General features: G+C 55.2%; 1 protein-coding gene across 1 annotated transcript in view; it reads right to left on the bottom strand.

Moving 5' to 3' along the window:
• CCDC33 (coiled-coil domain containing 33) overlaps positions 1-16,748 on the bottom strand; it is a 103,966-nt gene that overhangs the window by 46,828 nt on the left and 40,390 nt on the right. Inside the window, 5 exon segments of the mRNA XM_088796832.1 lie at positions 4,396-4,467; positions 5,391-5,524; positions 6,083-6,212; positions 11,517-11,628; positions 12,739-12,848. Of these exon segments, the coding sequence (XP_088652958.1) occupies positions 4,396-4,467; positions 5,391-5,524; positions 6,083-6,212; positions 11,517-11,628; positions 12,739-12,848 (558 nt within the window).

Genomic DNA, 16,748 nt, shown 5'->3' on the forward strand with positions numbered 1-16,748 from the left:
GACCCCCCTCACGGGAAGCCGGGACCTAACAAGGAGCGCCTACTATGTGCGCCAGGCTCCGGTCCTGGGTTGGCCTAGGAGACCTGGTTTGTATGGGCCTCACTTCAAAGAGGCTGTTTGCCAGCTGGAGGGCACCCAGGATGCTGCAGTATCTTGAAACCAGTTCATTAAAAGAGAAGGCTTCTTAGCCTGGAGAAGCGGAGACTCCCAGGGGACCAGATCACACTCTTCAAAGAGAGGAGGCCAACATCAGAGGGGGAGTGGAGGAGACCAAAGGTTTATTCGTGTCTGTGTCTGTGGAGTAGCCACAGGCTCGGGGATTCTTAGAGCCTAAGCATGTCCAAGGTCAAGCCCCACAGAATGTGCAATAAGGGGACGTTTTCTATGTGTCTGTGTGTAGTTACACGCGTGCTCATCAGCACACACAGTCCAGCTTAGTGGGTCACCAGCTGCAGCAGGGGCCATAGAGAAGCCCCGCCAGAGGGAAGAGCTTCATTCATCACCAACAGGACCCGCTTCATGCACAATATCGTCAACCAGGAGACCAGCCTTTTTGCCATTCACTGAGACTGCAGGCTTTGTTGGCTAGTCTGCCTGCCAGCATGCTGGTCGCCTGACCATGTGCCAGAGTCTCCAGAACCGGCACAGGAAGCTTGCTGGGGTTGCACTGTAGCCCCAGAGGGCAGAGCCAGGAGCCTGGGGCAGAGGGAGGGCTCTGGGAGGCAGAGCAGGTTCAACGTCAGTGAGGGTTTCTGTCCCTTGCAGCCACTGCGGCGTGGGATGCGTTGCTTCTAGAGGCGGCGAGCGCCCTATCACGGCCGAGCATGAGGAGAGGCTGGCCGCCCACAGTGGACATCGTCAAAGAGAGTCCTATCCAGGGTGGGCTGCTGAGATACCGCTGGGGTCTCCAGCTGTTTGGGAATGCCACAGCACTCTTGTTCCTAGAGCGCTGCGTGATGTGGAAGCAGTGGGCATGGGGAGCCTGTTCACCAAAGTGTCAATTAACCAGGATGGCCTGTCCTGTGGAGGTTCACTGGAAACGAGGCTTCCCTCAAGTGGGAGGGACCCACATAGGGCACGTGTATAATTTCTCTGGAGGTATTTCCTCTCTGTAGCACATCTGACTATGAGCGAGAAGCTGCCCTGAGACGGAACTGTTAGCCACACGGACGAGGGGTCCCCAAAGGCCCATCATCGCACCCCTGCAGCTGGAGTGTCCACAGGGCACTCTAAGGCCTCCAGACTTCAGGTGTGGCTCATAGAACTTTGAACAGCGTTTGATTTAAATGATGGGAAAACTGATGGTTGTGGTCCCACAGGCTGGAAAGCAAAGATGAAGGCCAGGTACCTTCCACCATGAACTTGCGGGCGATACCTTAGGTGGAACAATCAGATGGAAGGAACCTGGTCTTTTTGTCACAGCAAAATCCACAGAGCCTGTCTGAGTGTTCTGTCATGTCACCTTGTTTGGTTTCATCAGGCCTCTTCTCAGGAGCTGACATCTGCTCATGAACTGATTTGCTCATTGTCTGGTCCACACTCCTTGCTCTCTAAGAATGCAAGCTTTATGAAGGCAGGGCCTTTTTCTCGTCTTCTTCAACGTAAGATCCCTGAAACCAGGACGTATCTGCTACAAAGCAGGCGCTTAGCAACTGTTTGCAGTTGCATGGAGAACATTGGTGGTAGGCCTGTGAAGGCGAGGGTGAGGCACACGGAGCCTGGGATGGGTCTTCAGACGGAGCTGCAATACTATGTGGCCTGTTCCTTAGTTCTCAACACTGTCCCTCCAATCCAGAGGGAGGAGGGCACCAAAAGGGTTCAGACGCTAGCAGAGAGCCATGCCCAAGCCTGATGAGGGTGAATTCAAGGCAGATGGGTTCCCCGGCTGCCAGTCCCCCCCCCCCCCCCCCGTCCTCATTGCAATCCACAAGGGCAACCAAAATTCTAGTCCTCGTTAAATATATGCAGAGAGAAAGAATGAATGGGTTGGTGTTATGGGTGCAAGAACCTTACGCCAAACCTTCCACCTACACTAGCACTTCACCCCTAGGTTCCTAGATTAGACTTCAAGATTCTAGAATCAAAGTGAGTTGGGACCAATTCTCAGATAGGTTTACCAATAAATCGGTTAGCCACAAAGAGATTTAGCTTCTGTGTGTGCCAATGTGGGCATGAAAATGTTTGTACATCAGTTTGCATATGTGCGGGAGCCTGTATATATACATTAGGTGTGTGCACCGTTGCAAAGGGGTGTGTGTGTGCGTGTGTACGTTAGTGCACATGTGACTGTCCACGTGTGGTATTCAGATGCCATTGTGTGAGGGAGTGTGTATGTGTAGAGCTGTGTGTATGAATTCTTGGCTGCTGCAGAATCTGAATTTCCTCTAGTAATATTTTCCTGGTACACACCCAATCTCGGTCTTCTTTCTTTTCCTTTCTTCTCAGAAATCCATTACTGAAAGGTTTTTACCCGCCTCCAGGGGGAGGGGATTGGGGGAAGGGGAAGCTAAAATCACAAGGCCCAGATCAAAACACTCAGCAGCTCAATGAATTCACAGCGTTTTCCCGCATGACTTGGAGGGATAATTTAGTGAGGTCGCCAGCTGGAAGGAAAGGGATTAATTCTGCACTTAGCACAGCTCGTGTGAATAATTCATCACTGAGACCTTTGTGCCCAGCCCCTGGGCAACTGGGAAATTGTCCTGCCCACCTGCCTGTTGCCTGCCTGGGTCCCCCAGTGCCCTGACCAGGGGCACTTGATGCTCCTCTCGGTCCTCAGAACACATGTGTTCCAGTGAAGGGGCAGGAGCAAAGGGAGGTAAGGAAGCCAGGAGGGGCCAGCGGCCTGGCAGACTCTAGGTCCTGAGAAGAGGGCGTAAAGCGTTGAGTCCAATCTGGGACATTTTTCTCCAACGACTTTCCTTTCCTTTTGGGGGTATTTTGCTGCTTCTGTGTCCTCTCTTCTCAGTACCTTCTTGGCCCTTCACCTGGTTTGGTGGTGGGGGGATGTCAGGTTATCTAACAAACTCTCTCACCAGGAATCAGAGGAAGCTCTACAAGGCAATGCAGGATATCACACAGTGGGGCACGCTACTGGGAAGTCTCGGGCACACACCAGAGGCCTTGTGGCGAGACACTGGCTCGCTGGCACCTTCCCAGATAGACACCTCTTCCCCCACACCATGGGATCCCCTGTGTTCTTCATGCATAAGGTCACAGGGCCACGTATTACCCCAGAACTGTGGCTAGTTTTCCTGGCAGGAGAAGCTGGAAGCAGTGGGCTGCCCTGTTCACCAGCCTGCCATCATTTCCTGGACTCATGGTCCTAAACTGCCCACATCCCAGCTTCACACCTCCTGTCCCAGCACCACAAGAAGACACTGGAAAAACTCCAGCAGGTGCCTGCCAGGTGTGCTGGGGCCAAATGACCAGGCTCCAGTCTGGCCTCAGAGCCCAGGTATAGCTGGCTGTAAGAAGAGACCCCATCCCTCAGGCAGGGCTCTGGTATCTTTCCACTTGGATCAACCCAGCTGTGGCAGGCAGCATTCCAACCACGCGCCCCCAAGAGCCCACACCGAATCCCTGGCACCTGTGGGCATGCTGAGCTGTCACTCCTGTGCTGGTCATACGGCACAGTGGACCTTAGGATGGGGACATTATCAGAGTGGGTCTGACCTAATTACACGAGACCTTTAAAACAGAGTGTTTTCTCTGGCTGCTGACAGTGGAGGAAGTCAGAGTTTGGAAGTGCAAGGGGGATTTGACATGCCTGTGGCTTGAAGGTGGGAGAGGCCATTGTGAGAAGGAAGGTGGGTATCTTCAGGAGCTGAGAGGGGCCCCGGCCAGGAAACAGCGACCTCAGGCCTACAACTACCAGGAACTGGATTCTGATGACAACGTAAATGAGCCTAGAAGCTCACTCTTCCTAGAGTTTCCAGAAAGGAACGTGGCCCTGACGACACCCGGATTTCAGCCATGCTCTGTAGGACTGCCTACTGGTTTGAGCTCATAAATCGGTGTTGTTTTAAGCTGCTAAGTTTGTAGTAGTTTGCTATGCAGCAACAGAAGCTGATTGCCTAGTTCACCCTCGTAGAACCTCGATCCCAGTGGGCCAGGCTTGGCATGGGCCGGGTTAGAGGTTCACTCCCAGATCTGGGTGGCCCTCTGCTCCAACTCTGCTGTTTCTAATCTCACTCTCTCTTTCTGGTTTTCTGGAGCCTCAAGTCACCCTCAGACATTTCCATGCAAAGCAGCAGTTCCCTCCTCCCAGAAGCCCCTGAGCCCAGCCCTGAATAAGGCCGGCAACTGTGAAGGAGGTTGGAACCCACTGAGAGTCTATAGGAGGTGGCACATGGTTTCCAGGCCCTGACTTTCCCCTGATCTGCACAGCCTTACCTCAGAGGAAAGCAGCTGAAAGGAGAGATCCACCGTGGGGGCCTCACCATTCATGGTTTTCAGCTTGGTGTCCTGGGGAGAGAAGAAGGGAGAAGACCATGGTGTCTTGCGCAGCTTCTGCCTCTGCTCCGCCCACTGTCCTGGATTCCCCGCAAGGTGTCTGCTGAGGGCTGTGCCCCTAGAGTGGGAGGGAGGTGGACACTGCTCTGCTGCTGCTCACCACCACCTCTGCACCGCCCTTCCCACCTCCAGTGGAGGTGACTGTCACCTCCAGACTTGCCTCCTGCAGAGTGGGGAAGTTCCCATTTGCTGAGGTCTATTCGGACCATATGGCCAGAAGTGGTATTTAGGGAAAAGGTGGCGTAGACATAGACAATGATAATACTATATTAATTCTCATTGAGAACTTACTCTGTTCTAAGTGCTTTACAGGTATTTACCCCCCAAATCTCACAGCAACCCTATGAGAAAAGTACTGTTACTATGAACCCATTTTATAGACAAGGAAGCTGAGGCACTGAGACTTTACATAATTTTCCCATGGTCATGTAAGCTGGTAAGTGGTGGAACCAGAATTTGAACCCAGAGAGTCTGGCTCTGGAGCCCGGGCTCTTGACTCTTATTAAACAGAGAGATGGTGCACAACCATGTGCCCATTTTAGAGATGGGTGCTCTGAGGGTCAGAGAGGTCAAGTAACTTGCCTCACCTTTTACAGCGAGGACTAGGGCAAGTGAGGACTTAAACTAAGGTCTGGCTGGCAAAAGGCCTGAGCTCTTGCTTCTATCCCAGGGGGCCTCCCTGCGCCTCTCCCCAAGTTGGTCTGGGGCAAGGCTGACTTTTGGTGTTTGGGGGAACTCCTGACCCCCGACAGAGGTCAGCTTCCATGGTGGGAGGCCCTACTGGAAGCTGCTGGAGAGGCCACAGCCACCTGTGTTGGTGAGGCGCAGTGGGCCCTGGTGGGCCTGCCGTGGGCCCGGCCCAGGGGGGGACTCACGGTGATGGGGAGCCTCTCCACGCGCAGCCCGTTTAGGCCTTTCCCTGTCAGCATCTTGCGGTACAGACGGCTCATCAGTGGCAACACGGAGATGCCCAGGGGCTTGCGGAGGGCCCCCAACTCGCCGCCTTTCACTGTGGGGGAAGGACCGCTGAGGCTCCCAGCAAAGCCGCCCCCCAGGCTCCTCAGATCCCAGCAGCCGAGGCCCATGGGCCCATGCTTTGGTCCTTAGCCCCGAGTCCTCCCAGCCCTCACCACCCACCTGCTCCTGGGCCTCGGTCTTTGCTCGCACAGTACCTCCTCGTTCTCCGCTCTCCAGGGCTCGCTAAGTTCAAGGGCAGCTCTAACCATACTCCCGTTCTGGGTTTCTACATGGATGTCCCTTGTCCCTGCAGCCCTATAGTGTGGACCTGAGACTGCATCAGCTCATCTCTGACTCCTGTCCGCTCCCAGGCTGTGAGCCCTGAGGGCCCTGCCCGGAGCAATAAAAGCACATGGATCCAGGACGGAAACCGGGCTGCCCTGTGGACAAGGAGGGCAGCCTGGTGCCCCCACCTGTCTGTATACACTGGGAGATGGTCCTGGAACCCAGACCCCTTAGCCATCCCCCCAGGGCAGAGACAGCTGGCCTGAACACGCTGACACACATGTCCTGGTGCCTGGCTGCCCTGGCCTGGCACCAGGAGACCTACTCGAAGCTGAGGCGTAGTACTCCAGCACCAGCGCGCTGTCATCTGAGAAGCTGGTGGCTCCATCTCGGCCTTGGAAGAGGAAGGACTGATTCCACAGGGGCAGCTCCGGGGGTCCCCCAGGCTTGGACAGCTGGAAGGAGAAGGTGGGAGTAGGTGGCGGGGCCACAGTTTCTCCCAAAGCAAGCGATGTCTGGACATTGGGTTATGTGTATGTCTATATATGTCACAAATGTTTGTCCTAATTATAAAAGCAACACACACTTAATGAATAAATTTGGGAAATACAGAAAAATAGAAAGATGGGAAAAAAACCCCTAAATTCCTATACTAAAGACAATTGTTCATGACAGTACGGTTCTTTCTAGTTCTTTCCTATGCCTATTTTACATATAATTGTCATCCTAACATGCTCCCTCTTTCATTTACCGTGAAAACCTAAGCATATGCACAGTGAGAAGTAACACTCGTTACTGAGAATTGCAGTAGCTGGCTAGTCTACCATGTACAAGTGCCCTGGTTTCTGCCTTCCTATTTTTTCCTATAACAGCACGGCATTGAACGTTCTTTGACACATATCTCTGTACCTCAGATGATTTCCTTAGTCCCCAAATGGAAATGCTGAGTTAAAGGAAAGACATATTTTAAGGCACTGGATTCACCATGAGTACACTGTTTTCCTAAAGAGCTGCACCAGCGTCCACACCCACGGCTGGTGGTGTCATGGATGCCAAATTAGACATGACCTCTACCCTAGTCCCCAGCCCCTCTCTGCCCCACACAGGTTCCCCAGCCCCTCGCAGAGGCCATGACAGGTCTTCCGCAGGCAGCAGGGGACTTGATGGCACGCTACGCCAGTAGCTGGAGCACCACGTGGGTACTATTTAAACAATGAAACAAGACAGCATTGGCTATAGCCCCCAACTAAGGGGCTACATGAGACATTCCATGGGTGGTCAGAAAAGCCATCCTATAGGAAAATGGACCAAAGGAAGGCTCTGAAGGAAGAGCCTTGGCAGGGTAAAAAAGGGAGGGAGGTCTTCTGGGTGGGAAACAGTCCAAGCACAGATGTAGAAGTGGCACCAAGCATGGCACGGGCAGAGAATGCCTGGGACAAGAGGGACCCCAGGTGGAGGCGGCCCATCTCTGCAAAGGCAGGGAGGCAGGGAGTGGGACATGGGGCGTCAGTCTGTAACCCCAGCAGGCCATCCTGTACATCCCAGCACAGGGAGGGGCCTGGGGTCATTGGCGCAGGCTCTGTGAGCGGCTGCCTTGCCTCTGCTCCCAGCCAGGGGCTGTCAGCAACTGTGGCAGTCACTCGCACCCCCAACTCCCCTGTGGGAATCAGTCATCACTTGAAAGGTCAGCACAAATGCACCACTGGCTCCAGGAGCTATCGATGCAGGATCTTGACAAATCAGTATGGGGCCACTCCCCCCACGGTGGCAGAGTCCTGAAGCCTGTCACACTAATGTGCCTGCTCTGGCTCCCTGAGGCAGTCTGAGGCTCAGCTGTGTCTGCCCCTGTCCCTGCCCCTGGGGACACAGGGTGCAGTCACTTTGGGGCCTGAACACAGGGACAGTGACTAGGGTAGGGGGAGCGCCCCTGAGAGCAGGCTATGGTAGCAGCTCAGGGACAGCCACTTGGCCATCAGGCCAGGCCAGAGAAGCTGTATCTGGGTTCTGTGGTGTTTGGGGGTGGCCTTTCAGGATCGATCCACAAACCATGCCCATCCCAGAGCCACCCCATTCTCCTGGGTGCCAGAGGGGCATCCACATAGCCTGGACCACCTGCCAGGCTCTGGGGAACTCAAGGACCTGTGTCTCAGTCCGCTGCTGCCCCGTCCCTTGCTCCCACCCTGAGAGGGGTATTTAATGAATGCTGGCTGTCCTTTCTAGGATCTATCCACGTGTCTCACTGAAGTCTCCAAGAAATGGTGTCTACCTGCCCAGTACGGATAGCTCCTTCCCTGGACGGTTTCCCAGGATGAGTCCCCAGAAAAGATCCCTTCAGACCTAGAATTGGAGAGGGAGGGTCTCTTGCGCATGTGTGGTGGGCAGAGGGAGTGGAGCGCGGCATCGAGGAAGGACTTCAGGTTAAACCACCTTCAGGGTCTGATGCCAAGGCCGTGGTGAAGGTGCTTGGTGGCAGGTGTATGTGGGGGTGGGGCAGGGTGAGGCGGAAGCCATCGCCCACAGATGCTAATAGGAAAGGCCATGGGCTTGTGGAATTAAGGAATGAGATTAACCTTCAGCTGTGATCTTCAGCAAAGCCATTAACCCCCAGCCACTGAGGCAGACCTGCCTTCCCTGGGGACAGTCTTCATTACATGGCCCATGGTCCCTCCTTCCCTTTCCTGGGGCCCATCACACCTACACCCACACCCATGGCTGCCTGCTCTGCCCAGGTATGTGGCTGCCATCCTGGGAAGAGTAGCTGCCAACAGCTGATGCTGGGTGGGGCATCGAGGGACTACAATGCCTTGGCTCGGGGCCCAGGTCTGCCTCCACCTTGCTGTGTGACCTTCGGCAAGTCCCTTCCCCTCTCTGGAACCTGGTGTTGTTCACTGTCCAATGTCTGATACTCCATGCCTTGAAAGACTGTTGTGAAGGTTGAAGGAGATAATAGATATTTTGCTGTGAAATTGAACTCTGCAAATATTGACTGGAGGCTTCTCCAGGCTAGATGCCTCAGGGGTGCTACAGGGCATATGGGGGAGCTCAAGCCAGAGCCTGCTCCCCTCTGGAGCTCATCATCTTCCAAGGGGATAGGACACACACACATACCCCTAAGATCCATGCAGATGCCTAAGCAAGTTGTGGGAGCTAGGATGTCACGGGAGAGAGCTATGACTTCTGACCGGGGAAAGAGAGGACCTCAGCCCATGTGGTAGGTTTAGTGGGGGAAAGGCTGTCCCAGGCTGAGAGCAAGCAGAGACAAAGACTGGGAGGAGAGCAGGGACAGCATAGCTGGTACACAGAATAGCCAGTTACCCAGTGGGGCTAGAGAATGCCTGTGAGAACTGGAACAGCAAGCCAGGAGGCTGGAGAGAATGAGTCCTGTGTTCCTGGCTGAGAGTGAGGGCTTTGTCCTGTCAGTGACAGGGACAGGGGACCAGGAGAAGGGCAGAGCCCTGGGTAGAGGGTCATTGTAGCTGCTTCTCACCACTAATGGGAGGGGCCCAAGTGGAGGCTGCAGCAATGGTCCAGGCAGGAGAAGACCCGACCAGCACTGGGACGGGGTCTGTGGGTTGGAAAGAGGCCCCATGGGAGCTTGGGTACAAATTGGCCGAGAGTGCTGGTCATTGACACCTTTTCTCACCACTGCTGGTTTCGTTGGCCCCAGGACTGCCTCAACTCTGGAGGAGGCCAGGCTAACAGGAGCAGCCCGTTGGCAATGTCCTGCCTGCTTCAAAGGTGTTGGGTTCAGGGTGGGTGGAAATACTAAGGCTCACCCCGTGCTGGGTCCAGAAGGCTGGACCAGGTCACGCCCACCGATCCCCTAACTCATCAGGGCTCGGGTTATGCTATCATCACCGGGCTCTAAGAGGGGCAACTCTGAAAGGGGCAGAATCCATTTAGCTTCCACCCTGGGCTCGGTTGCTTTGCACGGGTGAGCCCTTTAGATTCACCTAACAGCCCAGCTAGGTAGGAATCAGTAGGTCTGGAGAAATTGAGCAGCTTGCCACAGGTCACTCAGTTAGTAAGTCACAGAGCTGCGGTCAAACCCAGGCCTGCCAGCCTCAAACCGCTGCCCACGGTGCTTTGGCATCGTGGGCAGCTGGTGAGAAATCACAGCATTCCAAGATATCAGAGAAGCAGGTCCTAGAATTACCTAGTCCAATCCCCACCCCCAACTATAGCGATGAGGGGACTGAAGCTCAGAGCAGAGGTGGGGCAGGGGTCTGTGTGAGCTCTGAGCCCAGGCTTCTGACTGGTGCCCCTTCCAGGTGGGGCTCTGCCTACCTCCCCTCCACCTTGTACCACAGAAGCCTGTCCCTGCCGCTCACTGCTGGCACCTGGGCACCTCTGTGCTGGCTGCCAGTGGACTCTCAACTCGTCCCAACTGCCATGGTGCCAAGTGACTTTCAACAAGTGTCCTGCCATTGCTGGGTCTCTGGCCTTGAGTCCCACACATGCAAGAGGGTCTGAGGGCAAGTGTGTGTAGGGAGGGGCACCCCCACCCCCACACTAGTTAGGCAGTAAAGGCAGCCAGAGAGGCCTGGGGGTGGGGAGGGGCTCACTCATTAAAGCAGCCAGCAACTCCCGTCCCTCGGGACTGCCTGCTGATTGGTTCATAATTTTCTGGGCAAATGCAGGGCCATGTGTAAGATGACTCTGGGGAAATCAGGGCAAGGATTGGTTTGGGTTTGAAGCCTCTGTCCCCAGGGCTCCCCTTCGTCCCACCCCTCCCTGCGACCATCACTCTTGTCTGGGTCTGAACCTTCTTCAAAAGTCTTTGCCTTTAAATGAAGGTTGGGGCTCCAGAGGGGTGCCTCCTTCTATAGTTGCCATGCCGGACATGAACACTGGTGGTCAGACAACAGGAAGGACTCCCAGGCGCCCCGTCTCCTTTAAGGCCCCTAGGAATGCTGGGACCATCGTTGGGCAAGCTCGCACTGAAATGCAGACTGTGGGAAAAGATGAGCAAGCCACTCACAGGGACCGGCCACAGCCTGCACCCTTCCCCCACATACTCAGGCACACTGGCCCCTCTGCAGCCCTGGGGGCTTCCCCACCTTCACACCTGCACAAACCCTCCCCCACTTTTCGTGGGGCCCGAGTGGTGTGGGCAAGGAGGGCAGGGAGGGCAGAGGATGGACGAGGGAGAGACTAGAAATCTGTCCTCGCCAGTCCTGTGCCCTAATTACCTTCACATCCCTCTCTCCTCTGATTAAAAACGTTGTGTGTGGTAAAATATACATAACATAAAATGTACTGTTTTAACCATTTTTAAGTTACAATTTGGTAGCATGAAGTACATTTCCAATGTGTGTAACCATCACCACCATCGAGTTCAACACCCCAGACAGAAACTCTGCCTGTTAAGTAACAGCTCCCCACCCTGCCCTCCCCCCAGCCCCTGGCAGCCGCCGTTCTTTCTGTCTTTCTGACTGCCTATTCTTGGTACTGCATATGAGTGGAATCATACAACATTTGTCCTTTTCTGTCTTCTCTCCTCTGATTTTTACAGCTCTGACGGTCCCTCCTACTCATTAGATTATACGTGACCTTGTGTTGACCTTGAACTTTCCATGTGTGACTCTTCACCCGAGCTCCGCATGGGCAGCTTTCCCCCAGCACAGACTCAAGGCCCTAGGTCCGTGGCGGGATGCAGTGAACTTTTACTCAACAGTCAGGTGAAGGGTGACTGGCTGGGTCGGTAAATTACGAGAAGTGTGAAGCAGTGAGAGAGGGCAGGAGAGAAGGAGTCGTACCTGAGGGCACCCGTGCTGGTTGGCCCGAGGTACATCAAAGTTCATCATGGAGGGGGCAGGGAAGGAGAGTGGGGTGATGGGTAGCCCCAAGGAGGCCGGGTCACGGTTCATCCTGGGGAGGAAAGGAGACAGGGCTCAGGACACGAGTGCTTGGGTGGCCAGCACTCAACGCTGTGCCCAAGCCTGGGAGCCAAGGGCTCCCAAGGGGACTCTGGATTGATGTGAAGGAGGAGAGTGCAGTGACCCTACTAGTTCAGGCCCGGATGAGGGAATGGACCTGGGTCCTTCTGATCACTAGCCAGAGCTTTGGGGAAGCTCCTCTTGGTCAGGAGATTGGCTGCAGCTCCCAGGTGCCTCCCCCACAACTCACTGTGGCCTTGGCCACATTCCAATGCCTCAGCTGCCTTGCCTTACTTTTGGAAGACCTTGCCAGAAGGACCCACTCTAACGGTGGGAATCCCCGTCTAGGCTTGGGGGGCATGGAAGCTGCAGGAATGGGATTCAGGGTGCGTGTGTGTGCATGCGTGCGCGTGTGTGTGTGCGCGTGCATGTGTCCTGAGCTCACAGGAGGGCTGGGAGCAAGCACATCAGTAATCTTCTTTCCTCCAACCAGCAAGGGGGGCTCATAGGTCATCAGACAGGTGAATCAAGGGGTCCTCCTGGGCCATCAGAGTCAGTGGAGGTGACAGAGGCAGATAGCTGACCCCAGGAGATGGTGCCGTCACAGAGGGCACATGTTCAGGGGGAACTCCCCACACTGCAGCCTCCAGGGTCTGAACTAGCCTGAATCCCCTGCTGAGGACTGTGAATCCACCAAACCTAAAAAGAGGTCTGGGGGTGCTGGGGCCAGGGAGACCTCTAGGAGGGCAAGGGAAGGGACCCCCAAGGCAAGGTTCAAGGTCATAAAGTTCTGAGATGGCCCTTAGGCTGCCTCCTTTGGGGACAACCAACGGCTGGTGAACTCAAGTGGGAGGGGGACTGTGGGTGTGGTGGGTGTGAGATGGGGAGGTCGGTTAGGAGGGCTGAGGGTCCCCTCTCCTCCTCCACACACTGGCCCCCCAAGCCTGCTCTCAGGAAGGGTCTGAGCTGCCCCTTTCCAGGGGTTGTGGGCAGCTTGTGGGGACCTCAGTCCCACTGGGGAGGCTGAAGGGCCTTGTGGGGAGGGCAGGTGTCTAGCCTCACCCCCTCCGTCCTCTGCCCTCCCCTCCCACCTTTCCCACACCACCTGGGCCACGCTCACCTAAACTCCTTGTAGTTGGGAACCACTCTGGCAATGACCACCATGGGGCTGGGGCTGTTGACCAGGGAATCGTTGACTCCCCGGAGAAAGACCTGGGGGAGAGAGAAGGCAAGTGAGTCCCGAGTGGCTTTGGGCCCGCTCAGGGACATGGCTGGCCAGCCTCCCTGCCATCTTTCTTTTGTTCCAACAGTGGACTCATTCCTGCCTCCACACGTCTACACCTGCTCCTGCCTCACAAGGGTCTTTCTCTGCTCAAGGCTGCCCTCTTTCAGGCTCTGTGCAAGGCACTGGGCAGGCAAGGGGAGAAGACACAGATTCTGCCCCACGTCCCCCCACTGCCAGGCCAAGCAGCTCCTGACTTGGCTCCGGATCCTCACCCCTTGTGCCCCAATGGCTCCCATTCTCCCCTGAATACTTACCCAGCTCCCCCCAGCTGAGATTCCTGTGGTTCTTTTATTTCTCTGACCCCTCACTGGCCTCTGCTTCTACTCCTACCCCCAACCTATCCCCTTTCCCAGGCAATTTGATACATACCAGCAAAAACTGCCTTCTTAAGAATGAATTGGACCATGTCATTCCCTTGCTTGAGACCCTGCAATGACCGCTGCCCACCCCCACTGCCCTTAGAAAGAACTCCATGTTTCCTACCCCGATAGCCAAGGCCTGCATGTGTTGCCTTTCTGTTCCGTCGCCCACATCTCCTGCCAGCCCCCAGCCCTCCTCCTTTTGCCCCAGCCTCTTTTGTGTCACCCTTCAACGTGCCCCACTTGTTGCTGCCTCAGGGCCTTTGCACGTGCAGCTCCGTCTGCCTAGGCTCCCCGCCCCCACCCCAGCCCCACCAACTCAGTGGCTGGCTCTTTCTCTTCCTTTAGAGCTTAAATGTCACCACTCTTCTGTGACCACTCTACTAAAGTAGCCCACCTCATTCTCTTAGCCCTAGTGCATAGCCTCTTCCATAGCACTCATCGCAGCTTGTGTTTATTCTAATTTCTGTCTTGTTTATTTTCTGTCCTTTTGACTAGAACCCAGGCTGCACAGGGGCAGGGACCATTCCCTGCTGTATTCCTAGGTTTTAGCAAAGGCATGTGGCAGGAGCCCCATGTGTGTCTGGGATAAGTGAGTGCCCCTAGTAGAGGAGAAAAGGCGAGGAGGAGAGGGGAGGGAGGGGCTGACTATTTTTGAGGGTGGGAAAGACAGAAGCACAGAGAAGGGGAGGAGACTGGAGTGGCCTCAGGGAGGGGCTGGGGGTGAGGGGGTGGGGATCCCAGTCACAGGTGCTGATGGCAGAAAGCCGGCTGGCCACTCTGAGGAGCCACGCCTCAGGCCACGCCTCAGGCCACGCCATCAGGAGCAGGCAGACAGGGCAGTGGGCAGGGTGCTGGGCGGCCGAGGGGCCCACACGCTACAGGCTGTGTATGGGGCAGGTCTGCAGTGGGCCCCTGCGGGCCACGGTGTTCCAGGAGTGGGCACTGCTCCTGGCCATCCTCAGAAGGGGTGGGGTGGGGGCAGAGGGCACCTACAGGTCTGACACATGCTGGCTTCCATGGGGTGGCTGTGGAGAAGCAGATGCGTGGGTCAGGGGCTCAGGGCTCCCATACCAGACCCCCCACGGGTCTTGGTGTCCCCAGCTGGAAAATGGGACTGAAAAACACTTCTTGCCCTTCCAGCTCATGGTTCTATGGGGTGAATGCGATCAGCCATGCTGGGGCATGGGAAGCCTGAAGCTTGGCCCCCCCGACCCCACCCTGATCCTCTGCAGGCCATGCTGGATTAGTCATTCCTAGGCAGTTTGAAGGCTGGGGGAAGGAAGGGCGAGGGGCTAGGTCCCTGGACTACGTCTTCCTGAAGCACCACTGTCCTCCTGAGACTGTGAAAGCCCTCGGGGCAGAAGGTAATGTTAGGGTGTGTGTGGAAGCCGGGCGGCCCTGGTCTGGCTAATGGAAGAGGTTCCGCAAATAGGTGTAGAAAGAGTGAATGAATTGATGGATGAACGAATGAATGAATGAATTAGAACTAATTAGAAGACCAGCTAAATCTCTCCAGAAACAGCACTAAGGAAGGGTGGGGCGGCTCTAAAATTTTCACTTTGGGATGTAGGCCCTAGGTCAGGGGTCACTACTCCAGGAAGGACAGAATAGGAGAGAAGCAGCCAGGGAATGTGGGCCAAGGTCGGGGGGGGGGGGTGCTTTTCCTCCCCCCGTGACAGACATAGGGCTTTGGGAGCCTCCTGTCCTGGCAGCACTGCTGGCATGGTGTGAGGAGCAGAGCAAGGGAAGATGAGGTTAGGGCAGGGCTCCATGCCTGAAAATTGCTAGAAAATGTAGGCACCACTTACCATCATCGCCCTCCCATCATCCCTGCTGTCCCAGGGCTGTTCCTCACAAACCACTTCAGCTAGTTTGAAAAGCCCCATTGCTTTCTCCCTTCTTGGTTTCTGCCCCACACACCCCTGCCCCAAAAGGGCAGATCCTGAGGCCTGGGAAAGCTTGGCACCTTCCCCCCACCCTCACCAGGGTCCCCATCCGGCACCTCCAGAGCCGTGTGGTTGCAGCCAATATAGCGGGGAATGAAGCTGCCCTTCCGGATGACTGTGGCGTACAGTTGGGTCTTGGCAGTGGCTTCATTGGTGTTCCCAGACTGGGTGGGCTGGAGACAGGGTGGGGGAAGAGGACACACAAAAAAGGGGATGACTAAGGGGCAGACCCTGGCCATCAATCCAGCTCTCATCAGACGACCACTGGCATTGCACCGAGGTGCCGAGCTGATAATTAAAGCTCATGGTCCCTGTGAGCCCTTCCAAGGAGATCAATATAATAAATCTTCCCTTTTCTATTTGAATATCATCACCCTCACAAGGACCACTGCCTGCCTGCTCTCTGTGTGAAGATGCGATAACAAGGCCTGGACAGAGAGGCAGGAGGCCTGGGCGATGCCCCCACAACTGCAGCGGAAGTGCTGAGTCCCCAGGTGGGTCACTAATCTCTGGGCTTCGCTTCCCTGCCTTCCCCTGGTGCCCGGTCCTTGGAAAGGTGCAGACCCCTGAGGCCACAGTTGAGGAGTCGCTTGGAAAAGAGGTCAGCACTGGGGCCTGGGCAAAGGAGGAATGAGGGAACTAGGCTGCACTGAGCACCTACTACATGCTTTATGCCTGTCATTGAACTTAATCCTCCAAAGGGTCATACTAAGAGGTATATTGTCTTAGTTTTGCTGAGGAGAAATGGAGGCCTGGGGCTTAAGCTGCTGCCTATGGGTATGTAGCCAGCAAGCAGCAGACCTGGGATAGAAACCCAGACAATCCAGCTTCACATTGTTCTTTAAGGTACTGCAGAGGCCTGAGTGCACACTGGAAGGAAGGAAATGATGCTTCTGCTCATCTCTGGCCTAGTGCCTAGCACACAGTAGGTGCTTAACAAGTACTTGAGCAGTCAGAGAGTGAATTCTCCTCTCCACCAATCAGCGCTGGGCAGAGGGGGCGGGCAGGGGAGCTGGCTTGGGAGATTCAGACCACAGATTGAGGGCCCTGAGCCCACTAGATGGGTGCATTCCAGGGAACACTTTCTCTCCCAAATACCCCACCTGTCCTGGGGCTTCGTCCTGCCAAGGTAGCATGTGGAGGCAGCACAGAGAGAACTGTGCCAAGCTTGGGAGATGGTGTGGCCTGGGTTCACCCTCGACTCTGCTCCTCACTTGCTCTGTGACCCAGGAGGAGAGGATTGCACTCTCCTGAGCCCCAGTCCTCTGTATGCAAAGTATAACTCACCTTGAGGATTAGAGATGGTATGTCTAGTGTCTAATCTAACCTGGAACATAGCAGGTATTCCATGAATACTGTATTGGCTTGATTTTTAGATAAATTCCCACCCTTCCAACATACTTGTACATAAAATCAGAATACATCTTTAGTTGGTGTATTCATTTAATGTGGTAGATGTTCTATGCCAGTTGGGCTGTTTGATAGAGATGAATTTGGAGAATTCCAAATTCTTATGGAA

Source organism: Rhinolophus sinicus, chromosome 3, assembly GCF_057876585.1.
Source record: "Rhinolophus sinicus isolate RSI-liver-muscle chromosome 3, RSI-T2T, whole genome shotgun sequence".
NCBI classification, from domain to species: Eukaryota; Metazoa; Chordata; class Mammalia; order Chiroptera; family Rhinolophidae; genus Rhinolophus; species Rhinolophus sinicus.